The 27983-nt window shown below is 37.8% G+C and overlaps 1 protein-coding gene across 1 annotated transcript in view; it reads right to left on the minus strand.

Annotated features, from left to right (window-relative positions):
• Positions 1 to 2414: 2414 nt before the first annotated feature.
• The window catches only part of tafa3b (TAFA chemokine like family member 3b), a 122325-nt gene continuing 96756 nt past the window's right edge, over positions 2415 to 27983 (minus strand). Inside the window, exons 4-6 of the mRNA XM_058388797.1 lie at positions 12171 to 12320; positions 11002 to 11126; positions 2415 to 4880 (exon numbers count right to left, since the gene is read on the minus strand). Coding sequence (XP_058244780.1) covers positions 4869 to 4880; positions 11002 to 11126; positions 12171 to 12320 — 287 coding nt within the window. The 3' untranslated portion in view covers positions 2415 to 4868. The remainder of the gene's footprint in view (positions 4881 to 11001; positions 11127 to 12170; positions 12321 to 27983) is intronic.

Genomic DNA, 27983 nt, shown 5'->3' on the forward strand with positions numbered 1-27983 from the left:
CTGTGAAGGCAAATTATAGTCTGATATCAGTGCTGTGACTGCATCTCATGGTCAGATGTCAATGCTGTAACTGCATTTCAAGGTCAGATGTCAGTGGTGTAACTGCATCAAGGTCTGATGTCAGTACTGTTACTGCATCTTATGGTCAGATGTCAGTGCTGTAACTATATCTCAAAGTCTGGTGTCAGTACTGTTACTGCATCTCATGTTCAGATGTCAGTGCTCTAACTGCATTTCAAGGTCAGATGTCAGTGCTGTGACTGCATCTCATGGTCAGGTGTCCGTGCTGTTACTGCATCTCATGGTCAGGCGTCAGTGCTGTTACTGCATCTAAAAGTCAGATGTCAGTGCTGTAACTGCATCTCAAGGTCTGATGTCAGTGGTGCAATTACCTCTTAAGGTCTGATGTCAGTGCTGTAACTGCATCTCAAGGTCAGATGTCAGTGCTGTGACTGCATCTCAAGGTTTGATGTCAGTGGTGTTACATCATCTTATGGTCAGATATCAGTACTTTAAGTGCAATTCATGGTCAGATGTCAGTGCTGCAACTTCCAACATATGTGTTAATGCTCAACCTGTTATCATATGACAGATGAGTGTTAGCATTATATCCATGTGTCTATGTTGTAAGTAACTTCAGTAACTTCACAACTGTCTCAAGTGCTGTAGTGTGTGGATGCGAGCATGTGCAAGTGTCAAGATTTGACTGCATCACTGTGAAAGCAGAGTAGTGTCTTGTGTGCTTTTTTTGGGGAATAGAATCTAGGCCATAGGCCCTCGCGGAGCATCACCCCACTTTGTTCTGTCCTGTTCAGACAGTTTCTTCTGATAATATCTGATATGCTTCTGCTTTGAACTTTTCACCTAAACACACCGGTGGAGAGGTTATGCACACTAACAGACTCAGAGCTGCTCTTGGAGCTGATGTGCATCTAGAATTGCTGCAGGAACAGTCAGTGTATCTTTCTTCCTTTTGTTTTTTCTTTTTTCTTTTAAATTTATTTACAACACTTGCACACTGTCTACTTTTATGAAGCAATATTTCCGCAGTAAACACTGAAAACTAAAAGATTAAAAATGTATTCATAAACTAAATATGTAATATTAAATATTTAATGGACTGGTGCAGTACTCACACAAACACGCAGTTCAGTCAGTGTGGATATGGATGGTGGAGGATTGAAGTGAAAATCGCAATAATACGCCAACTGTTTATTACAGTACATAGAGCACCGGGGCAGATTTTCATCTCTTTAGAATGCATCTGTAAATAAATTCCATCTTGAAAATATTCTGCATGTAGTGTAAAGCTGATTCTGTTATTGTGTTCTGATTGGAAATGTATTAATATGTACAGCTCGATAAAATAATTAGTCAAGTATGTATCACCTGGCAATAATTTGGATCATTTGCTATTGCTCTCAATAGTGCATGGGACATTATCCTCATCTGTTCCCATTGCTCTTTGGTGATTTATTTGAGATGAAAGCTACATACTGGATTGTACATAGACTGTAAAGGATGTCAGCTTGAGCCGAAGCAAATGTAAGACTGTAAATCCATCAGTCAGTTAAAGGGAGTCTTAGACAGTGTCTTGTGCTTCAGGCAAGTCATTTACACCAAACTGTGCCTGTATCAGGTTTACACTAATGTAATATTCCCAGTCTCTCATGTGTTGTACTAGTATATTAAATCCGATCAGATCAGTGTCAGATTGTAAGGCTAGTGTCTGGAACAGAGCAGACTGACCAAGAACAACATCTAAGGTCAAAGACTGTACAGTACAAAGACTCAACTGTTATACTGCAGCTCTTTTAATATCATGAATATTTACACACACACACACACACATTTCTAGTGAGTTGCTGATTTGATTGAGCTTCTATAATTATGTAAATTTTAATGCCTGAATCTGAAGAGTGTAGTGTATCACAGCAAGATTTTTGTCACTTTGCTGTTTTGAGTACTGTTATGTCGTCGATGTGCCTGTGCGCATAATAATGGTTCATTTTGTAGTGCGTGTTTGATAATGGCAAAAGCGAGCACTGTCCATATATGTGTGTTAACTTAGGCAACAATCTCAAACAAAGTTTTAATCACATTTCTTTACTGATAATTGCTCATCAAATCATAACAGAAAACAAGTTTGACATTTAAAATGAGTAAACACACAAAATGTGGTTAACTAGCATCCATTGAATAAAGGGATGCTAATGGCATGAAGGAATTAAGGACATTCTAGTGTTGTACTGATCTTGCCAGTTAATATATATATATATATATATATATATATATATATATATATATATATATATATATATAACATTGTTATTAAAAATTATGTGAGTATTAAACATATTTTAAATAGGGTGAACGTGCACAGGTAACAGGGTGGCATGAATTGTTTTAAAACCTGTAATCTAAGTCATGGAAAAGGATGTTCCAAGCATGAGATCGCTTCACAAATGAATGCAAGTTTGCATTTTTAATTAATAAATTTGAAAGTAATGTAGAGCTGTAATGGGCTGAGTGAAGCAGAAATACTGTACTTGCTGTACATATGTTTAAAATGTCTGTTTCTTTCCGTTTACATACATGCCTGTAAATCAGTAATATCAGAATATCAGAATCACCCACAGATTCTTCTCTGGACAAGCATACAGGGTTCTCTGCGATTAAAGATCCAATCCTGCCATGCTGCCACTGTAAGGATCATTGAACAAGAGCTTTAACCCTCAACTCATCCAGGAGTACCAGGACCCTAGCTTCTTTCCAAATTAAGATAAGCAAAGAAAATCATTGCATATGTATACATGTGTATATGCATAAAGACTATAGATGTCTTAAATCTGTCTTTGTAGCAACATGTTAGTGTGGCTCTGATTTTAGGATGTATACTACTGAGTCACACTCACATCCTGAACCCATTCAAATCCACTCTCACTGGGTTACTGTGCTTCTGAATTTTATAGCCAGCACATTTTCTATAATCTTTTAAAATGCTGACTAACCACTCTAAGGCACTGACCACCAAATCTGTCCTTAAATAGCTTCCTTTCGGTTTTTAGTTCTAATCCAATGGAGCTGATCTGGCTAATCAAGCAGACTGATTATCCGGAGCAGATGTGTCGGATCAGGACTGGAATTCAATTGTGCAGGAAGGTAGATCTTCCAGAATAGGATTGGTGAGCACTGATTTAAGGATTCACGCTCAAAGCACTCTCTGACAAGTCTAGTAATAGTGTTAGTAGTGATTTTATACAATGGACAAAAAGCAGCTTCACAAAAATCTGGATGGAGATTTATATTTAGATCTCTAATGAGCAAGCGAGAGGTGATAGTGGCAAGAAAAAACTCTGTGAGATGATGCGAGGAAGAAACTGCATGAGGAACTAGACTCAAAAGGGAAGCTGTCCTTTTCTTGCTAACACCAGATGTCAGATTATTATTCTAATGATTATAAATTATTATTCTAATGCACTTGTATCCTGTCGTGTCAAACAGCACTAAGTGTTTTGAACAGATGTTCAGAATGAACATGCATCCATCCATCCATCCATCCACTGTTCCACTTATCCTACACAGGGTTACAGGGAGTCTGGAGTCTATTACAAAGGACTTGGGGCACAAGGCAGGGGTCACCCTGGACAGGGTGGCAATCAATCACAGGTCAAAAACCAATTTACATGATATGTTCAATTTAGAGATTCAGGCTACAATGCATACTTTTGGAGTGGAGAGGAAACCCCTGGTGCATGGGGAGAACATGATCACACAGTGAGAGCAGAGGCAGGAATCAAACCCCCAACACTGGAGGTGCAAGTCATCTGTGATAACCACTAAGCCACCATCCATTAATATCTTTGGCTTTATAATAATTATAACAGAAGTTGTGTTAATGCTTTAGTTAGAGTATTTTCTTTATAACTGCTATTTTTTAATGCTCTGGTTAAAAGATAAAGAAGAGAATTTTAAGCTTAAGCCCTAGTCTGGAAATGCAGACAGACAACACTAAGCAAACTTCAATCACATATGATTCATTTTTGAACACAGACACTTAGGTTCTTTCATTTCCTTTGAAATAGCTTTATTTATTTTAGATAATACTGACACATGTACTCAATAGCAGTTACCAGGCTGGTTAAAAACATCAATATTAAAACTGTTAGAGGATTTTTTTTTTCATTTCTTCTGGTTCTAAGAATCTGATACTTGTAATCTTTTACACTTTTACAGAATTATACCATAACATCTACTGTTGTATTTGTCTTTTGCGTCAAAAAGTTTACTTATTATTTCTTTATTAGAAAAGGAACAAAATAATCTACAGATGGTCAGTAAGTCCATAACTGCAGCTCTAAGTTTCCGACGTTAAGATGCTGAGAAAGAAAACGAGAATTTTGGAAGGGAAAGCAAAAATGTCACTTTTCATTTCAGGTTCAAAATGTGAGGTTACAGGAAGCATCGACAGACAGAAGAAAGAAAACCATAAACACAACTGAACGTCTAAGCAGCTGGGGGAGGAAGAAAACTCAACAAATAAAACAGTTCTGACGTTAGCAGTGTGTTGTCTCTGCGATTAGCTTTCTACCATAAGATATAATCCAGATGCATGGCGAATTCCAGCGAGCAGACAGTCTTTCATCCCTGTATTTGTGCTGACGAGATTTCCAGCAAACGCTCAGGACAGCTGATTACAAGTATGGAGGATGGAGGAGAGCGTAGAGAGTAGTGTGATGGTCCTCATTGGTATGAATGGAGTGAAACACGAGACCTTGCTGCTTTGGTTCCCGTATTATTTTAACATTGGTGAAGTCCTTCTGGTTTCCTATTCGTCTACTTCCATTTCCTCTGACTGGAGCATGCCACTACCGAGTTACCTGGAACAGGAAATACAGATACATGGAGTTACTAACCCCATGAGCTTCAACTCAATACATACATCATGTCACATGGTTTCAAAATGTTCATTAGTCACACAGAAATTTATTAGCTAGCCTACTCATCAGAATTTATTAATAAGACTGTAATGTTTGTGTTTTTCAGAAAACACAGTGGTTATAAGTTCTGGTTTAACTCTTAGGAGTCGGATGTTTTGACATGCCTTGACATTTGTTCTTATGCCAGTTACTTATATCATATTCATTCCAGTAATCTCATGACACTATATTCAGCACATATTTTGCTACAATAATATGTGAACATGTATGTTAGTCATGTTAGTTACTTAAAAAAATAGATCTGTACTCTCCATTGAACACTCAATCCAGATTGGAAAAATGAAACAAAAATGGCTTTCATTAAACTGAATATTATCTGTAGGGAAAAAAACAATAAGTGAATTATACTAGTCAGGTCATGGTGTATCCAGAGCCTGTCCTGGGAACACATCGGAAGAGGTGGAAATACACCGTGAAGGAGAGACATCACAAACAATTGTTCTCACCTAGGAGCACTTTCGAGTAGGTGATCTGCATACTGGTATGTTTTCATGGAAATACAAGAAAACCAAATTAAAGACCTTGAGGAAACCCACAAAAACATGGCGAATATGTACAATGCAAACAGAACAAAGAGTAAACTAAGCTGTGAAACATCAACATGAGCTGCTGCACCATTATTCCACCCACAAACCACATTCTACAGATGACAATTAGCGTTTAACTGTGATACTAAGTCGACAGGGTTTTTAAGACAGTTACATAACAGCATTTTTTTATATTATTGGCTTGAAAAATGCCTAATGCCAACAAAACCCTACACTGCTACACACCTATTGAACATCAGTGACCGAAAGAGGAAGCAGGAAGCTCAAGCTCTGCTCTCCCTGACTCAATCTGAACACGAATGATCCCTGTGGTAGATGCACTCGGGCTCGACGTGCTTGTACCCGCCCTTCTGTCATGGTAGCATCTGATGCATTTGGCACTCAGCAGATTCATTCACTTAGAATATGGCATATTGCCCAGAATGTTGGCATGAAAAAAGGTGGCAGACATAAGAGGAGGGTATAATGGCATGATGCCCAGTGCTCACACTATGTGTAGCAGGGTGCTGGGTGTGAGGTCTGTGATATTTGAGTACATTGTTAATGAGAAGGCATGGTGCTTTTCCACTCCACTGTGTAATCAATTCCTCAACACATGCTGAAAATATACATCTCTCTCTCTCTCTCTCTCTCTCTCTCTTGTTCTCTCTCTCTTAATTTTAAGCAAATCTTAAATACACAGGATGATATTTTAGTTCATGATATTTTATATTTCCCTCTTCATTTGAGCATGTGATGGCTGAGGCTGATGATCGTGTATCAGATATACCAATTATTATCAGATGATGTGCTACTGCAGAACCTGGGTAGTAACTTCACTAACTAGAACTAACTAAGATAATGTTGGTGAGGTTAACAAAATAGTTTGGAATGTTAAGGTACATTTGGAGAATTTTGTCTACTGGTATATTCCAATTCCAACAATTCTTATGACTGATATTCAGAACAAAATATGACTTGTCGTATTGTATAATAATTTTACTAATTATAGTAACTTATAGCTAGTGTTGTAGTAAGCAAAAACCTGGCTTGTATCACATATTTGGATAGATACATATCTGGATACATATCAGTGATTATGTAAATCAATACTGATCCCTCTGAGAGAAATAATAGCTTAATATTCATAGCTTAATAGATGCACATAAAAGGCATTCCAAGATCCTCAATTTTTAATAAGGCTAAAGGGATTTCCTAGAATTGTATTGGGGATAAAAACTATATAAAATATTGTGTAAAACAAGGGTTTCTCTAAAAAATTAAGGTTATGCCTTTAAGGGACATAGGGCAATGGTTTGCTTTGAATTGTTCATTTTTTATGGATATTTAATCACCCTAAAATGTCCATTGAGTAGAATCAATCAAAAAGTTGTGCATGTTGGGCCAGTTTGTCTGTTTTTTCAGAGTCTGTATATATGTACATGGGATTCCTCTACTTACAACAGTCACAGATTAAGCAAAGACATTAAAGTTAAATAATGATAATCCAAACATTCTCTCCATATAGAGAACAGTACATTGGCTAGTCTTAAATCTTACATAAATATTAGTCTCATGTCATAAAATTCAGCATTCATTTTAAATTAAATTAATGTATCTCCCACGACGGCACTTTTGGACAGCATACAATGTTTACACTGCTTAAGGATATCACTTTTTTACATGCCATATTATGTTAATAATTTATTATACTGAATGTGCGATATCTCCCACTATGCCACTTTATGACTGTATATATTGTTTACAATGTTCTATTCTACTTAGCATTTTTTTAAATACAACAGTAGTACAAGAATTTCATTGTATTTTGATGCTTAAAGCACTCTTTATGCACATGACAATACACTTGAAGCGCAAAACTTAAATGAAAGCTTAAACATTCCTATTAATCACCTCTATCAGATCCACACCTTCAGCTCTCTCAGTCTCCTAGTCTGTGTTTCAGTAGAGCTGCTGCCTCTCGAAAAGTGCATGCTGTGTATATATCTATCTACAAATGAGCTGTGCTGATGTAATTGTCAAACTTCTGAGTGGCTGAGTTCTCAGATCTCTTTTTCTCTTATTCAATCTCGTACTCTTGGTTGAGTTTCTAATCACTTTTATTGTTATATAAAATATTTGTTGGAAGCTAATAATGACTTAACATATTGAATTAGATTTTTTATGTAGTGTAGCTTAGATATCTTCTTACTTCATTCTGTATATGACGAAATTTGAATATGTTCTAATGTTTACTCTAAAAGAAATCGGGCCAGAAGGTTAAAGGTTGGAAGGGTAAACTGGGTGTTTTACTGTCTGTGTGTCTCATTCCCAGAGAGAGAGAGTGAGAGAGAGAGAGAGAGAGAGAGAGAGAAAGAAAGAGTGTGAAGGGTATGTTGTATTGTGCTGGACAGCAGCTAATCTTCAAATCCTGTCCCTCAGGATTTATTTGATTTTAGCCCCTGCACACCTCCCATCTCTGGCCTCCCCTTTGAAGGTATTCTCCACCCAAGCACTGAAATTACTCTCCTGTTGTCTCCTCTTTCTCTCTCTCTCTCTCCCTCTCTCTCTCTCCCTCCCTCCTTCCCTCCCTCCCTCCCTGTCCTTGGCCCCTTCCTTCTCCTTCTCTCTGCTGTCTGTTATAATGAACGGTCTGTCTGTAATGGGCCCATAAGAGCCTGCTCAATATTATTGATCAATATGATTGATCGAGCATACAGTCCAGCTTTCATCATGCTCTGTGTTCTGTCACATACAAAATACAATCCATCATTAAAAGCATCAGTTTGCTTATCTGTAGTGCTAATCAGGTTTCAGAAAGGACATCAAGGATAGTCACATGCTGATGCTATTGTGATGTGTTCCAGTCCAACAAAACAACAATTCTTATGTAAAGGAATTTGACTAGTGTCTGTCGATTGATTTATCTAAAGAAATTCAGCTCTCTCATGTATTTTCTGTGGAGTGGTTTTGATCATTTCCCTAGCCAGTGAGCAGTTTGTTAATAACCTCTTCATGACTATGGAGCTGGCTTCAGCAGTTATTACTCAGGTGTACAAAGTCATCAGAACTCATTAGTCTATGTCACACAACCTCTGCTTAAAAAATACAAAAACAAATTGTGATCAGACTATCGATCCTCTCGCTTCACTTTGAATTAGATCTTCTTTGGGTAACATACACAGTTTTTATAAGTTCAGTCTCATCTAACTGTGTCCATAAGATGTATCATGGCTGACCATGCACTCTGACCCTAACCTCCAATGTTGGGATATGCGAAGAAAGTGTGCTGTAATGTATATGTGACAAATAAAGGCTTCTATTCTATTCTATTCTATTCTATTCTATTCTATTCTATTCTATGGTAGTGCAAGTTAAGGGTCAAGGGTCTGGGTTGTTGATCGGAAGGTTGGGGTTCAAGCCCCAGCACTGCCAAGTTGCCCTTGTTGGGCAATTGAGCAAGGCCCTTAACCGTCTTTGCTCCAGGGGCACCGCATCATAGCTGCCCCTGCTCTCTGACCCCAACTTCCTCAGCTGGGATATGCGAAGAAAAGAATTCCACTGTGCTGTAATAATAAAGGACTTTTCTATCGATGATTTCAAAAGATGAACTTTTATCTCATTTATACAATTGAACAATTGAGGGTTTAGAGCTTTCCAACTCCAAAAATATACACTTTTCTCTTCATAAGAAGCTTAATTATTGACAGTGGCACGTTCCTAGGCTGGTTTGGACAAACCTAATTTATAAACCTACTAGGAAAACCTTTTAGATTAATAGTGCTATTTGGTCATTTTTCAGAAATATGTGACTTTCAAGTGACTTTCATCAATCAGCCCTAACATTAAAACCACTGACAGGTAAAGTGAACAACCCATAAATATCACATTATAATGGTGCTTATTAAGGACTGGGATATATTTGGCAGCGAGTGAACAGTCTGTTCTTGAAGTTGATGGGTTGAAGTAGGAAAAATGGGCAAGAATTGAGTGTTCCTGGTATGCAGTGGTTAGTCTACCAAAATGATCGAAGGAAGAACAATCGGTGGTTCCATAAAAGCATGTTGCAAGTCTTTCATTTCTCTTAAGTTGTAAATGCGAATTTTTGTTTTCATTACACATTAGATATTGCAGATTTTATCCTTTTTATAGTTAATCTTGTGGAACGTTCTTAAAACAATTTAGTTAGGGAGAAACTGCTAAAAACCATCATTCCCTCACCACTCAATGTTAATAACAGAGAACACTGTAACTTGTACTGTAGCTTGCTACCAAGAAACCAGAACAATTAGCTACACCATGCTGTTATAGAAATCTAATTAACACTTCCTGACCAATCAGAATCAAACATTAACCATGGCTGTAGTATAAAATAACCAATCTTGCAGTCTGTAACATCTGATGGACATATCAGCCAACCACAGCAGAGTACCTTGAATCAGAAGGTATCTGTAAGGGTGGTGAGGTTTATTTGCTAGTACGCACTGGTTCTGCCTGTCTGATCTTATGTCCAATCTCATGACTACTTTGGCAAAACTGGGCTTGTTGTGTTTTTGTTTCCGCGCTTGTTTTCTCCTGTCGCCTTTTCTTTTTCATGGTGTCCTCTTTGATTCGAGTCTGCTCCGTATTTAATGTCACATCCAACACTCTTCAGATCCTGCCACAGCTGATTCCTCTAGTCTGCACTGAGCACACACTCAGGAGGAGAGGAAGTAGGTCGTGAGGCAGGTCTAAATGACAAAACAAGAGTAAGAAATATCCTTTTCCCATCTTGCCTAAGCTTCCAGAAAAGGAAGTCACAGATCCAGGGTAGGATCAAGAAATCAGAAAGTATGAGGATACAAAACGAGATAAGAAGGCAGAGTGAGCTCTTTAATAACAAACTGATTGAAATGTAAGAAATTGTGATAAAGAAAATCATGCAGTCACGAGAAGACTGAAGAGGATAAGGCTTGGTGCGCTTTCCACTTCATTGTGAAGAAGAATCTTGCTTAATCTATTTAGAAATCAATCCGATTTAACCCCCAGCTGCCTGAGGATGAGAAATTCCTCTTGTGAATTTCCTCTGAAGAGTTGTTGAAACATTCATGTGTTATTATAGGTTATATATTGATTTATAGTGTATCTTTGATAATTCGGGAAAGATTCGCTGCTATGGCTTTAAACTGAAATTAAAAATTCAAGAGAAATAGAAAGAGCTTTGAAACAATCAGAGCTATTATTCCAGAAGGTGCTTGATTACTTGTGTGTGTGTGTGTGGTTTGTTAACACAGTACAGGTTTGCTTCCGTAAGAGAAGAATTACTATAATTATACACTATCTAATGAACCGGCAGCACAAATTGATGGGCAATGCTGCAGGCTGACACACTTATAAAGCACACATACTCAAGATTAAAAGGTAGTGTGCTCGTGCATGAAGTGTGTTCTTGAATTAGTGTGTGTGTGTGTGTGTGTGTGTGTGTGTGCACTAACCTTTGTCGTTTTAACCTTGTTGCCAGTACTGCAGCTCCAACCTGTGAGATCTGGTAGAACTTTACACTCCTCTCCATCCAGACAAGGTTGCATCTGACACCACCACTTCTGGGCTACTATAGATGCTGCATGGAATAAAAAAAAAGGAGGAATAATAATAATAATTAAAAAATAAAATTCACATAACTGCATCATATATAAATATTCATATTCATAAATATTCATATAATCAGTCATTGTATCATATACATATGCTACATTATTTTATATTTTTGTCGGTATATTTTTCCTCTGTTCTGTAATTATTTTATTTTATTTCATTTTTATTTTAATTGTCTTTTTAGAACACGTAAAAAGCGTTTCGCTGCATGCCGTACTGTGCATGTATTGTGTATGTGACTACTAACATTGGAATTCGTTGTTCTTTTCATTTATTATGAGAATAACTTTCTTATACAGAATGATCTGAATAACCGTTTCGAAAAAATATCGGCACATGAACATCAGCTTTGTTAGAAAGTAGTGCTGAGAAAGAAGAGGGAGGAGAAGACGCTGGATGGAGCGAGGGTTTATTTGACATTTCCTCTCAGGCAGGGTGTGGAGAGAGCACACAGACAATGCTTTTATGGTAAAGAAAACAAGATCAAAATCGATTGTGCCGTCAAGTGCCCGGTGTTGACACAGTATTAAATGAATCAGCCAGACAGAGATAGAGAGAGGCAAGTGAAAGGAATCGGTAAAAGAAAGAAAGTGGTCTTAGTCTTTGTAAAATGAGTGCAGCATTAGACAGTGCCGACAGAGGATTAAATTAATCACACAGCGAACTTACAGCGGAAGGAAGAGAGAAGAAAAAAAGCCATTGCTAATATTATTTCCGTGTTGGTTTCAGAAAAAAAAACCACACGGAGGTGTGTTTTTTTTTTTTTCCCTCAGTGTTGCAGAATGCCCTGCGGCTCGCAAGAGGCATTTCTAATATCAACACTTCCTTCAGAACAGCACCTATTCATGAGGGTGAACAGGGTGTTTGCTACACTTCCGTGCAAACATTTTGTATAACACATTTATAGGCTGACCTTTTTCAAAAGGTCAGGATGACAGAGCGAGAGAGAGAGAGAGAGAGAGAGAGAGAGGGAGAGAGATGGAGAGAAAGAGAAAGGAAGTGATCTTACCATCGACACAGGATGGAGCAGCTCTGGTCGTCCCGGCGACCTGTCCAGGAAGACAGGAGCACTTGACAGTCTGAGATCTCTCTTCAATCTTGTTTTTATTACAGCAGCGATGGGCTGCGATTACTTCACACGTCCCAGCCTTCACATGCACTGTGGCGAGTAATGAACACACACACACACACACACACACCATAAATAAAGATTTAACCATAATAACTTTACAAACAGATACATATACAGTTACGCTTACTGACCACTTTAATAGGAACTTGTAATTGAAGACATGCAATTGCCCAATCAATCAATCATGTGGCAGCAGCGCAAAGCTTCAGATAATGTTCATGTCAACCATTGGAAAAGGGAGACAGATGTGATCTCAGTGACTTTAGCAATTGGATGTTTAGAGTTAGATAGGCTGATGTGAGTGATTCAGAAACTGCTGCCATTTTCACACACAGTCTAGACTCAGTAGTCACTATAGCCTAACTCTAATAACAAATCCGTGCCTTCTAGCTGTTTATTGCTCAGCATGATCCAGAATGACCCACCAAGTGTGTGTTTTAGATGTTTATTTACAGATGCTGATGTTACTCATCAAGTTAACAATTAGCAAGCCAGCCAGCAGGCATAGAAGACCAACCGCAAATGAATTTTCAAGAAGCAAATGGATGCATTCCTTTGCCATTTAGTAGTCATTTTGTTTTTAGCTCTATGTGAGTTTTTGCCTTTTATGAAATTTCATGGGAATTGTATAATGTAGATCAGGCATGTCGTAAACATGCTTTTTGTTCATTTATGCATTTTACATAGTACTAATGAAATCAGTGATGTAAACAGCTTGTAAGTATCTTTTAGAACTTTCTTGAATAGCTTATTATTAAAGTAGTCGATGGACCAATTTTGCTCTCATAGTCACATGTTATCTATAGCTGTTGAGCTAATATTTAGTTTGAGATATATACCTATTACAGTAGAGGCTAGTCTTGATTTGTAGTGTATTTTATAGTGTTTAAGCCTGTCAAAAGGTTTTCAGATAGAGGTACACTTTTGGGTTCCTGGGATCCACGCCCTTGGGTTCACGGTTCTTGGTTGAAGCAGTGGGTAGTTCAATGAAACAGAATAACTCTAGGGAACGGCATGTTGTGAGTACAGAGCATCAGAGACATCTGAGAGAAAAAGTGTTGGATCCTTGATTACAGCCTTGACCAATTAAATGCGGTAAAAGACTTAGGGTCGCGTTTAAATGTGAATGTATCCTTGCATTGAAAGCATGATCATGTAAGCAAGGCTGAATAGCAATTGGACACTGTACATTTGTATAATAGTGGCTTGGAAAGCGCTGACATCACCTACAGTACATTCACAAGATGATTCTGTCAATCTGAGACGTCAGGAGAGCTTCGATCTGTTTGCAAAGGTCAACTTCAAGAGTGGTGATGGTACTACTGAGGCAAAATGCACAGCACCTTGGAAAGCTATGCCGACATTTCTACACTTTTACAGCTGCTTAAAATAGCCCAGTGACAATTGTGAAGTATATGGAGAAAAATTCACACGAGTCTGCAGCAATATTTGCAGCTGTGTACATGACAACAGCAGAATAAGCCACTGTCAGTGCTCTAACATCTCAGTAAGACTTTTCAAATTGCATCATACATGTGGGCTGGGAGTAACGGTACTAATAAATGTTGTGACATCTTTAAATTAATAGCACAGACTCAGAGAACAGATGAAGACAAATAAAGAGCTCAACCCATTTCAGGAGTAGAAAGAAGTCTACAAACGGACATAATGACAGAAATAAAGATAACTACAAATATAAAAGGAGTAATCAAGGCAATCAGGAACACATATTTCACACTGATGTAGCTCATTTCAATTCGGTATATCATTCAATTCAATTGTATATCACTTGAAATGTGGGTGAATCTGGGCATGTGGGAGCTTAGTGGTAGCAGACCCATCCCCTGTTGAGTGACAAAATGATGTTCAGTATGAGTATATTGACAGTAGAGGGCTTTTCACACTAACCCTAAACCCTATATTTAACTCTGGGTTCTGAATACCTGCTCTGAAGCAGGGCTAGCAGCACTTTTGCGGGGTTAACCCCACATTGCAGTACCAATCATATAAATTGTAAGATTATTGGTGTTAGAATGTTACGGCTCGATGTTTAGCAACAGAAAACCAGTCCGAAACTGAACAGCACATGCCTCATTTCACGTGAAAAGCAGGATGTACCAAAAACTGCTCAGTATCATCAGATGGCAAAAACACTTTTTCACATTTCATGAGAAAACCAGGACATAGTGTCAGATGGAAAACACTCAACATCAGCAATGGGAAACTGTTACACTTTAAAATTAGTGGAAGTTGGATATCAACGAAACGCTACGCTGGTCTACTACGCTACAGACTTTTCCTTTTATGAAATTTCATGGGAATTGTATAATGTAGATCAGGCATGCTTTTTGTTCATTTATGCATTTTACATAGTAGTAATGAAATCAGTGACGTAAACATCTTGTAAGTATCTTTTAGAACTTTCTTGAATAGCTTATTATTAAAGAGGTTGATGGACCAATTTTGCTCTCATAGTCGCATGTTATCTATAGCTGTTGAGCTAATATTTAGTTTGAGATTTATACCTATTACAATAAAGGCTAATAAAGTCTTGATTTATAGTGTATTTTATAGTGTTTTAGCCTGAAACGCTACGCTGGTTTACTACGCTACAGACGTAAAAAAAAAAATGAAAAATTAGGGGGGAAAAAAGAGATTAAAAAGCCGAGAAAGATAACAATATCTGCTCGAACACAGAATGCCAGACCTGTCCTTTTTTCCCCTCACTGATGCAAAAGCATGGGACAAGCCATTATTTAAACCGCTGTATTTATCTTATCATGGTAGATGACACAGCAGATATGCAAATCAGTGCGTTAAGCCAAGGTTTAGGAATGTACAGTGTGAAAAGTCAGGATTAATGAATAGCCAGATTAATTGTTAAGTATGAGCAGTGTGAAATATGTGAAACAAGATAACCCAAAAACTTTGTTTACACAGGGTTTTCAATTTCAATTGTGAAAAGCTCTTAGGAGTCCTGGGATAAGTTGGATAAGCACTACACAGTCTTTATGGTTACAGCAGCACTTCTTAGGTAGAAATCTGCAGTATCCAGGTGAAATCTTGAAATCTCTAGATGTCTATATGGGATTGTCCACAGCAGCACAAAGTGTAGAACGCTTCATTTATCAGAATGAGTAAGTATGCAATTATTGCGTTCTGAACTGTGTTGTTTCCAACATTAAACATATGCGAGCAATAACACATGCTACAAGAAAATCACGAACGTCTAGGGGAAGTAATGCCTTAGGAGTGTCATTAACCCCCAAAGTGCTTTATTTTCATATAACTGATTGGTCTGGAGTCTGTACTATTACAGCAATATACCAATTATTACGTCTAATTTATTAATGTATGAAACATTAATGGATTTTAACAGTTTAATATTTTATAGTGGAACATCACAGAGACAGTTTAGTTCCTTTTTTCATCTACGTAATAGCTGTGTTAAACAGCCAAGCCCTCAGAAAGGAACCACCACTCACTCTGTTCTCTCTCTCTCTCTCTCTCTCTTACCCCCTCTCTTTCTCTCTCTCTCAAAAAAAAACAGCTTGTCATTTTACCAAGAAAACAGAGACCACAAACTCCTCCATCATGAAGACTTTGGTGTGTTTCTAAACACCATGAAGCTTCGCAAAACAGCATGAAAAACATCAGCATATCAGCAGCTATACATTTTACACGTTTTGTTTAATGCATGGATGACGTGTTCCCACCATGGCAGTACCTGTGTATTACCTTTTAACAATAATGTATTACAACAAGCTCATAAATATTTCACTCATATAACCACTCATGTTACAACAATGTTTTTGTTAGATGACAATAGTGCACACCTTCTAATCAATCAGGAGTCAGGAATTTAACTGCGCTGTGTTAATCACACCTAAGTCAGCATGTTATGATTTAATACAAATTTATTACAAAAAGGAATGTATTCATTCAAATTGTATATATAAATCTGATTAGAATAAACTAAATATAAAATGAGTAACTACTTATTTCATTTTTTTAAACTTACTAGTCTTATGCTTTATACACATCATTTTGCTTCTTTCTAGAAATGACTAAAATAATCTGCCAAAAGAAGAAGGAAACAGTGCAATTTCAAATTGATAGCCAGAGGCCAAAAATGAAATTAGTACCTTTTTTTGTTTTCTCTGTTTTCCTTATTAAATTACTTAATGTCACACACCATTAAAAATAATTTAAAAAAAATAATAAAAATATTTTTTATGCAAATGTTTCAGTAAAATAATCTTCAGTAAATTTTATAAATCAAAAGTACAAAAGTAAACAGGGATATCAAACCCATTTCCGCTCTCTGAGATGCCCCAAGTGCTTGTTCATAAACATAAACATAAAAATGGCGGATTGCAAGCGAGCTGAACACCTTGGCTGGCTGAGACTGAGCAGCTGTGGTCACTTCCTGTTCCTGTGAATTCCATCCGACTGATGAAAAAGTGTGCAGCGAGTCCAAGCCGAGACCTTTACATATCTAAGAGAGCAGTTTAAAAGATGAGAGACCGAGTTAACTACCAGCCTGTGGATTCTCAGCCATGCACATATTAGCCATGCCTGGATAATGTAGCTGCGGTAATACAGAGCTTCATTGGAAACTGGAGATAGGGGAATCATGCAGGAGATCTACAAGGACATTTCAGTCAGACTGGAGTGACTGGTTTGTACCACTAATTAACAAGATTACTCTGCCATTGAATTTGTTTTAAAATTATTGATTCAATTCCATTGAATTTGATCTGGTAACTGTGATCGCTAAGAAGAGAGAATTTAATTTTACTCTTTGTTCATAAACAGCCTGATTAGAAATAAGGTAGGTGTGTCCTTGGGGAAAGTTTTCCTTCTGTGTCCCATGATCTCATTTTGGATCTTGAAACAATATGATATTAGGTCACTGATCATACATATGCATGACTGACCATATCCAGTATATGGAATCAGACCAGAGGTAGAATGACAGTTGTACAGTGCAGATCATGAAAAGTCTGTTTCAACTAGAAACACTTCTCTTACATTACATAACCATGTATTACATATTGCTCATGTGAATGTGTTATTGTTAATTTTTACCCTCCTCTAAAATCGCTTTGGAACCTATTAGTGAGCCATCTACAGAAAGTCAAATACTAGCTAACAGCAAAACATCCGTCTTTATAATTCAGAATGTAGCAGCATCAGATTCCCGTCTGCACTGAGATGGAGCATTTTAGTTCCTGGTTCTAAGCACTCTTTCGGCATTGATCACAAGGACCAGCTGAAACATATAAGAACCTAACGTCTCACAGTTCTAAGAAAGCACCACTTGTTTTTCTCCATCTGGCTTTTTAAACTAGCTTTTATTGCTTTCATAGATTTTCAATTTTGCACTTCGTTTTCCACCTACATGCCATTAGCTTGTTAAGAGGCAATCCAGAGTTCTCGTCTGGTGCATTAAAAACATTTTGATTCGGATCAATAAAACACTAGTAAAGCCTAGTAAGGCCTTCATCCTAAAATTCTCCATCCTCTATTTCCCGAGAGTCAGAGAGCACCGTACTACTCTTGAACGAGAGCAAAAGAACAACAGAGCACAGCACTGAGAGGACGCAGAGTGCCGCATATAATCATATGGAGCACCAGACACTCAGAGAGAAGCGCAAAAATATAAAACTGCAGAAATATTGAGTGATCTCAAACAGCCTTGATGTCAAGATATTATGAGAATGTATGAGACAAGACCTTTCCCTTCACTTCACCCACAGCTTGCCATGCATGTGCTGAAATCTGCATTAGACTACATGTCACATGATCTGTATTCTGTTTCACCCTGATGAGCAGTTTTTAGGTTCCTGAGTATCAGTGGTAAGATTCTGTTGTTGTCGCATTTTGTTTGTTGCATAGCCTCGTTAAAAATCTGTAGGTTTTGCAGCTTTGGTTTGTTCTTCACTGTTTGTTTGTTCGTTTTTCAAATAAAAGTCTGCGCTTGTATCCACTGCCGCCACAATTAACTGACAAACAAACAAACAAAAAAACCCCAACAAACAATGAACAGAGTAATAATAATAATAATAATAATAATAATAATAATTATTATTATTATTATTATTATTAACAATAATAAATAAATAAATAAATAAATAAATAAATAAATAAATAAATAAATAAATAAATAAATCTTAGCCAGTCAAAATATATCCAGAGTATTGAAACATTCTGAGATTATTATTATTAATTACATCTAAAATGATCCAGCCTGTTTTTACATGCTTTTATACATTTTAAGCTTTGAATTTGCCAAATCATTTAAATGCTTAAATTGAAACTGTGAATAGAATAAGACTATTTCAAACTTAAGTAAGTTTGATAATCATATATTTGGTTTATATTACAATCAGAAATTCTAGATAAATTCGATTATATTCAAGATCATTTCACTTGCTAAGATTTTTTTTGTGGCGTGTGATGTTTAGATTTACAGCACCAATTGCCTTATGTGTTTTTAATATTTAGTTTTATTATGTAGTCACGGTTTTTAAACTGTGTTCATGATTTTTTTTGTCTATTTGTTGTTTAATTTTCTTTTTCTTTTTTATACTGTAAACATCATCAACCTGCCTAGCGTCAGCAGATTTTAATTAGCCATTTGCCTAAATCTGACATTTACACCACTACTCCTGATGTTGATTAATGTGTATTGTTCCTCTGATATAAATAAAGAACTAACATAGAATAAGAGAAAAACCTTGGAACAACTAAATTACCCAAACATACAGCCACATCAACAGCAGAATAGCTGCCAGACAGCTCTACTGAGAAAAAATGTGTTAAGAATATAAAGGAGTGTGAAAAGTGGTCCAAGATTGCTCTAAAAGTGTCTCCAACCTTGAGAGCCATTACCTGAAGAGACTTTTATTATTTCCAGACAAAGCTTAATTCTGATCACTTTAAAAACCAGTGATTACAAATCAAAGCAAAAATAGCAGTCACTGCATAAAGGGTGCCAATAATTTCAGATCTGATTGTCATCTCATGGCAGTTGCATGTCAATTGCACAAGGAAAGCACCATGTATCAAACTACATTTCCATCAAATCATCAATCAACGAGCCGCGATGTGAAAAATGGATTTTCGTGTAGAATCACAAACTCATTAATCTGTATAACAAGGACAAGCAGCCAGAATGCACAGGTCATTTAGAACAGTTGAAACATCAGAACTGTTTGCACTAGGTTGCACACGATGCACTTTATGTGGCTGAGACAACTTAAGTCCTTAGCTCTAACATCTCACTGTGTTAACATCATTATATTCTCAATCCTCAAGGAACTTCATATTCATTATCTACTGTCAGTTGGCACATGTGTACTGTGATGTAAACACTGATATAAATATGGTTAAATCCACAACTGTGGTTCATATCTGCACTACTACATTTAATTTAGCTTATTGTTTATATATTTAAGGTTTTCTTCTTTCTTCATAGTCTTCTTAGTGTCTATCTATCTATCTATCTATCTATCTATCTATCTATCTATCTATCTATCTATCTATCTATCTATCCATCCATCCATCCATCCATCCATCCATCCATCCATCCATCCATCTATCCATCCATGTACTGCATCAGCTATATATGGTTGAAATGAAAATAAAAGCTTCTTGACTTCACTTGACTTATCTTTAGAAACCCCACGTGTAGAAGAGTCTTCCTGTATAACGTGTGTAACGTGTGGAATGTAAGATAACATGTTAGGAAATTATTGTTGCCCTACAGTTATACAAAGTGACAAAGCAAAAGGGAAAAAAAGTCAAAAGAACTCACCCCTGAGAGTCTGAAAGCTACAGAGACTAACAGGGTTAAATACCTTACTGAGTCTTTCACAAAGTTCCCTGTAGAATGAAGGAAAAAAGGATTCACCTTGTGAACAAGACCATTCATCACTGTCTCGCATCCTGCTCTGTTGCCCTCGGGTTCAGGTTCAGCAGCAGGGTTGTCTCAGAGTTTTTCAGCTTTCTCAGTGTGTGTGTGTCTATGTGTGTGTGTTTGAGAGAGAAACTCATAGGACTCGATTGCAGAGCTGTAAACCTTTAGGATCACCAAGTGTTGATTTCTCAACGCAGTAAATGTCATTTATTACAGCAGGAAATCCCACAAAGACTAAAACCCACCAACACGGCTAACTCCAGGGACCCAAAGCAACCCTAAATGTCAAATGCAAATATTTCTGTTATTTGCTTCTTAACCGTGTGAGAAACAGGTTCATTTTTGCTGCAGACGAAAGGGAGGAGCAGTCCGACACTTCTGATGGACGTTTTGGAACTAACACGCCTGCAGGCCACAAGGGACTCTGTTAATTGCTCTGAGTGCAAATTAAAAATTTATTAGCGAGTCCTTGCGATGCAGTAATAATGACATCTCACTTCCTGCTCAGCCCTCAGCAATGTGTCATCACCACTGCTTAGCCAAGCCAGGAGAACTGTTGTGACCTTGAAACATATGAGTTATGGTGGACTTCTCAGCAGTGATAAATAATGCATTTTCAATTCTACAATTATGCAACTTTCAATAATTTTTAACTAGTGAACATTCAACTCTAATGCAGTGTGACTCAAGGCAAAGGACACACTGGACAGGAAGCCAGCCCATCACAGGGCACACAGCCTTTCACACACAACAGACAAAACAGAGTTGTTAATCAGCCTACCACACATGTCTTTGGACTAGAGGGAAACCAGAATACATGAAGGAAACCACTGAACCATGGGGAGAGCATCCAAATACCGCTCTGGAGGTGAGAGACAGGAATTCGAAACCACAACCCTGGAGATATGAGGCAAATGTGCTAAACAATAAGCCACTGTGCCCCCGACCTGTTTATATGTCAACCCTTGTCAAAACTCTTGTTTTACTTAGCCTAGTAGCCTAGTAAGGGCAATATTTTCACAGATAAGGTATTTTTTTACACAAACGTTTATATATCAAACCTGTTTCTGCTCTCTGAGATGCCCCAAATATTTGCTATTGCTGTTCTTTGACCACTTAGGCTATCTGATCAGCTGTAAAAACAGCAGCATCCTGAGTAATTTTATATCAGACTTGCAGTGGTAAAATAATTCATTTGTTTATACTGATTGAAAATGGAAAGCCATTGCAATGGTTTATATATGTTAATAATCATATATTAATTAACCATGAATATACACCATGACTATGAAGCTTTACAGAAATCTTTTAATGAGAAAGCCAAAGGCAACAATGGAAAGAAAAAACTCCCTGAGACAACATGAGGGAGAAATCTTGACATTCAAAAGGGAATCCATTCACTTCTGGGTGCCACTTGATCTGTTATTTTAGTAATCACATTACATCCCATTTAACAGAGTATGTTACTCATACATAATCATTCAGCAAGAATTGAATCATTTCTAAACTCAATAACATTCTCACCATGTTATAGATATAGCTCTTTAAACAGTTCCTTTAGTTTCAGACTGCCAGATTTCTTCTGAAGTAATAGAAAAGTTGTCACCCCATGACTCTTGTCTTGTTGAGGAGTTGAGAAAGTGGATTTAAGATGCTGATTATGTTGTATTTCTATTCATTCATTCATTCATTCACCGCTTTATTCTGAGCATGCTCACAATGGATCCAGAGTCTATCCCTGGAACACTGGGAATAAGGCAGAAATACAACCTGGGTGGGATGTCAGTCCATTGCATAGCATCAAGCACACACACACACACTTATTCACACTGTGGTGCAATTTAGAGTCACTAATCCACCTAACGGCATGCCTCACAGACACGGGAAGGACACTCCACAGTAACCCAAGCTCAGGATCGAACCGGCGACCCTGTAGCTGTAAGGCAACACCATGCGGTCCAGACTAGTATATCTAATCCTTAGATTTTTTGCTAATCCTATTACTGTTAACATGTGCACCATCAGAGAGTGTGCATAATTAGCATAATTAGAAAGCTGACACAATATTCCCAGTTAGATATAAATGAACCCAATGTGAATGTTGTTCTTTAAATGTCCTACAGTACAAGTACAACGCTACAGAAATGTTGTAGGAACATTTGATAAATGTTCTGTAAAAACATTCACAGAAAACATGATAGGACATGAAGTTCCAGTAACCAAAAAGTTTCTGTTCGGCAGAAGTTGCAGAGTACAGCTGGCAACAGTCATCACCATCAAAAAAAAAGCAAACTAATTTCTTCTTTTCTACATAAGTTTTATAATTGGCCTTGAGTTTCGAGTTTGGACATGTTCACAATGCAATCCATGCATGTGATAAAGATCTGTCAGGCGGCCGTCTGCGCAGAAACAGCATTCTGCTGTCAGAAAGATTCACATCTCACATCACATCACTCCTTGACAATGCTAAAGTTCTTGTGATGGCAAAGTGATAAGAGCTCTTACATTTAGCCTGTTAATGGGTGAATGTACAGAGATTCTGGTGTAGACATTTTCTAGAGTGAAAACGGTGGATTGTAAAAGAGAAGGCAAACATTCCAGGAACGATTGGCGTGAGAATAACTCCTCCAGTGCCTGCAAAACAATATCATCTATTTTTAACGAGAAGCTGCAGTGTGTGGTTTATGGCTATGCACCATCCCCTCTAATGCCAGGTTTTATAGGAGCATTGTGGCTCTCCTCCACCCCTGCCCTCTTCCTCTAAATGAAGCCATTACTGCAGACAATGCTGAGGCATCGGCCCTTAACTATTCATGGAGGGCTAAAACCTGATTATAAACCGTTCTGCTGCAGCTTACACTCACTCTAATTTGACAGGCCACAGCTGTCTCACTACAGGAGACCACAGCCAACTCCTGATGATGCTTAGAAAAAGCTCAGTGAATGACAACTGTCCCTCTGAGACGACTAGACTGTAGCTCACCCACACTTTGTCATAAGAAAAAAAAATTGTAGAGGCCCTGCCCGCAAGAACCTCTCTCCTCCTACTCTGGCTTTGATAGAGAAATGTCTGAGGAGAACAGAAATCTTGTCATATCTCTGCAGGAGAAAAAAAAAGAAAAGAAAAGAAAAGAAAGGCTGAAGATGAATAGCAGCAAGCTCCGTAGTTAACCCTAATAAAGAAAGCTTTTTTTCTGAGTGCATAGTCTGCTACACACTACACAGTTTGCTTCTAAAAGGCCATTTTGGAGGAAGGGCTCCTATTCTGATGCTGTCATCTTCCAAATCGCTTCACTCAGTCCATCACACCAGCTCCAGCACCAGCTCCTGCTCCAGCTCCAGCTCAGTGATGGACAGGGACTTGCAAAATGACCGGCCTCTATAATGATAGCCGAACCGTTGGAGAGTGATTTAGCCAATCAGTGCTAAAAAAGCATTTCACAATCAGTGGGGTCTCCACCATCCCGCAGCTCTTACACTGATAGCTGTGTCCATATGAAGTGATGAATCCTGACATCCAGGCCAAATTGCAGCCTTATTCACCACTAACACACTTCAACTGCCTGTGCGCTGTCGATAATTTCACTCTTGACTTATAGAGCTATATCTGCTAGTGGTTTTTCGCATTGCAAGCCACATATTGCCATTAAAATCTGTGACGATTTATTAAACAGACACAAAAGCCTTTTTACGCTTAGAATAAGATGAAAATACTTTGCGTTTTATGCTTTGGGCAGCTGCATATGGATTTGTAATAGTGTTATACTCAAGTGCACTGATTTAGTGAGGAAAATCTAAAATATTTAGTAAGAACTGAAACATTTTGGGATGTACTGTGAGTTATAGGATAATAATCCCCGACAATGTGCCTTCCAGTGATGTTTCCTATGAAACACACTGGACATTTTCTCCATTTCTACTCATGTTAAATGTAAAGAAACAAACATGAAACTACTTCCTGTCATCGCTTACATCATAACAGCTCTAAACAGTCATTCACTAAACAGCCTCTCGTCAGTTGAATCCTTTTTACCGGTACAGTTTGGTTCCATGCCACCAGCAGAATGGAAATTGACTTATGGGACATTTTCAATCAGTATAAACAAATAAATGATTTTGTCGCTGCAAGTCTGATATAAAAATGAGTCAGGACACTGTCAGCTTCCAGCGTGAGATGTTTTTACCTCTGTTGCGATAAACGTAGCACAACATTTTAGTGGTTACTTCTCAGACAGCAGAAATGGTTTTGATATCACCATTTACTTTACTTTAAATATATGAACAATTATGTTTAAAAAAAGCAGTTTGTTAAGTTACTATGAAACTGTAAAGCTTTGCGCCATGAAGACAAAGCCCTCTTATATCATATCAGTCACTACACCCCTATTTAAAATAATAAAGCTCTTATGTAGATTGTTATGACAGAAACATGAGTGGATCAGAATGAGTGCAGTAACAGAAATCATTGATTTCCCTTTACACTTCAGTGTCATACAGAACATTAACAACAACTTTTGACCAATCAGATTTGAGAATTCAGAAGCGTTGTTTTCTAATGTATGCTCAACGACCGAAAAAAACGTCCCCTGCCTCCTCCCCCTTTATTATATAATGATTTGATTCATATGAATTGATATCAACATGAAGACATCAGTTAACCTCATTACCTGAACAAATAAAACACTCCTTAACATTTGTGTGCTTGTTGTGCTTTTTGCATGTGAACATTGCTGACAAAAAAAGGTAGAAAAAAGACGTGAATTAAGCTGTGGTGAAAAAAATCATCGCTAATCAAGCAAGTCAGAATTAAATTAGAGCTAATAAAAGCCAAGTGCCAAGTTGTCACGTCAACCCAGATAATAAACTCCAGATCCCAACATGCACCTTGGCCTACAAACATGGCCGTCCTGTCATCAATTACTAAAACACAAACACACTGCAACGTCCTTAATTCCTGGACCTTTGATCATACACGTTTCCTAGCACACACATAGACACCCACACCGACTATTCAACCTTTTCAGAGACACTCACACAAACACACCAATTGAGAAGTATACACTCAGCTTGTCAGTGTTTTATTTCATTTCATTGTCTGTATTGCATATCCGATCTACCCTCGGGTCACAGGAGCCTGTGCCTATCTCAGGCGTCATCAGGCATCAAGGTAGGATACACCCTGGACGGAGTGCCAACCCATCACAGGGCACACACACACTATGGTCAATTTAGAGACTCCAATCAGCCTAGAGGAAACCCAACAAAGACATAGGGAGAACATGCAAACCCCACACACAAGCTGAACGGGGGCAAGAACCCAGGACGCTGGAGGTGTGAGGCGGACGTGCTAACCACTAAGCCACTGCCGTCAGTGTTTTATGATGTTACCAAACCTGCTTCTCACTGCCATACACATCAAGGTTTGACATTTTTGGTGTTTTGTCTAGCTCAGATTTGTCCTGTTTGCTCATCGCTTGACCATAGCCTGTTTTCTACATGCTTAATGTCTGTTTCAGCCTTCGTTTCAGTCACACAGGTACCTTCATTGACACTTCTGTGTAAAAACATTCCTATGTTTAGTGCATTTTTTGCTATGTTTAGTGCATTTTTTGCTATGTTTACTGCTATGCAGGCAGGCAGGAGTTTATGTCAGAGATATTACACTGTTATTAGTTCTAATTCATAGCTGGACTCAAGATCATCATTTAACCTCCAGACTCAAAGTGGGACATCTTTCGAAATCACGGAAGGGCTAAAACAGCAAAAGAGGCACAATTATCTTGCAGTTTTGACCAGCCATTACTAAAATATGGCCCATCATCATCATCATATTATCAGTAAGAAAACAATGAGAGATGCAGTTCCTGAATATACAGAATGACTGCACTACTATAGTGACCATATACAAACTTTTCAAACTGTTAGTTTTAGCTTGGAAAAAGACAACAAATTGGTGTCTAGATTAAAATAAAATGTTTATGCAAAATTGTAATCCTCAGATTCCTCAGACCTGCATTAGATGAAAAAATAGAAAACAATTTCTGATAAAAAAATACACACACACACACACACACACACTGTCTCTAGAATACAAATACTTTTTTTAGCATAAAAAGATACTTCAGGAAAGTGATGCTGAGAGCAAGATAGTGAAAAAAGAGATGGAGACAGAAAATAACACAAACTCACAGAGACAGTAACCATTTCACTATGAGAGCTACAGCTTTTATTGATCTGCTCAATGGCTTCTATAAATCAGACAAGCACATCCATTCTAAATACAATGGCTATTATAGTGAAGGAAAACACATAGAGACATGTATTAGTGGATGTGCATGTGCTACACACACACACACACACACACACACACACACACAGTTGAACACATTTTCTTTGCTTCAGCAGAGGCCCAGTGACTGCAGACAATACTGAGAACACCTGCAGGTTTTTTTTTTTTTTTTTTTTAAAAAAGGGATTTAACCTACAGTAGATCAGCAGCACCTCATCAGCTCGGAGCTGAAAATGCCGCGATTGCCAGCGAGACTGCTGAGCAAACAAAGGAGCATGAGCACAAAGGAAAAGTGCAAAGAGAACCAAGTAATGGAGATCCTGCATCATCCAGAGAGGAGCTTTATCAGAATATGTTAGTCAGCAAAACTGACTCATCTGTGTCCTATACAGAGAAGAAGTGCACAGCTTTTTATTTTTATTTATAACTCGAGAGAGAGAGAGAGAGAGAGAGACAGAGGGACAGAGAGACTCTGAAAGAGAGAGAGAGAGAGAGTGAACGATAACTCTGAGACAGATACACACAGAGAAAGGGATTAGATAGATAGATAGATAGATAGATAGATAGATAGATAGATAGATAGATAGATAGATAGATAGATAGATAGATAGATAGATAGATAGATAGATAGAGACTTTGGTGAAATGGTGAATAATTATTGACACCATTTTAACAATAGAAACTTGAAAGACTTCACTTGATTCTAATATTCAATCCGATATCAGAAAAAAGGAAAAAAAACATCTCAGTAAACTAAAGAACAAAGAATATACACAATTAGCAGTTAAATCCTAGCTATCATTTTCCTCATCAATCCATAAACACCACCAAAGGTTTTCTGGCACATTTCGGTTTTTAAGCTCTCAATAAATAAAAAGATTTATCCACACGGAAAGAATCCATTCTACACATGAATGCAGACTCCTAATATCCATCTCTCACGTGTGCTCTCTATATCTTTCTCTCTCACTCTCTAAATCTCCCACACATTCGTATCTCACAGCCTGTATCTGATCACCTCTGTGATAAACACAGACATCATGGTGAGATCTCGTAATGGCGCTAAATTACCATCAGCATTGTTGGAGCGGTAGCTGTAATTTGTGGTATGATTTAAAGCGGCTGCTGTCAGAGAACCCGCGCCTGACTCTCGGTTGCTGCGAGTGTGAGCGTGAGTATGAGTTCACCCTCAGGAAGGATGAGGAAGTAACTCATCACAAACACACACACACACTGCCTGTGATATGGAGCTGTGATACAATCCTACCTTCATCAGCCTAATCGATTAGTGCGATAATGCCCTAATGAATACTGCATGCGAGAACAATGTCACGTGTGAGCATTCGGAAATCATATTTCACCGTTTCGCCATTTTCAGCTGCTGGTTAAAGTGTGCGAATGATTTAATTTGATCGTTAAAATACGTCTACACAGAGCTGAGGTATTATATATCCGCAGATATCCACAGAATCTATCT

This window comes from Hemibagrus wyckioides, linkage group LG05, assembly GCF_019097595.1.
Source record: "Hemibagrus wyckioides isolate EC202008001 linkage group LG05, SWU_Hwy_1.0, whole genome shotgun sequence".
NCBI classification, from domain to species: domain Eukaryota; kingdom Metazoa; phylum Chordata; class Actinopteri; order Siluriformes; family Bagridae; genus Hemibagrus; species Hemibagrus wyckioides.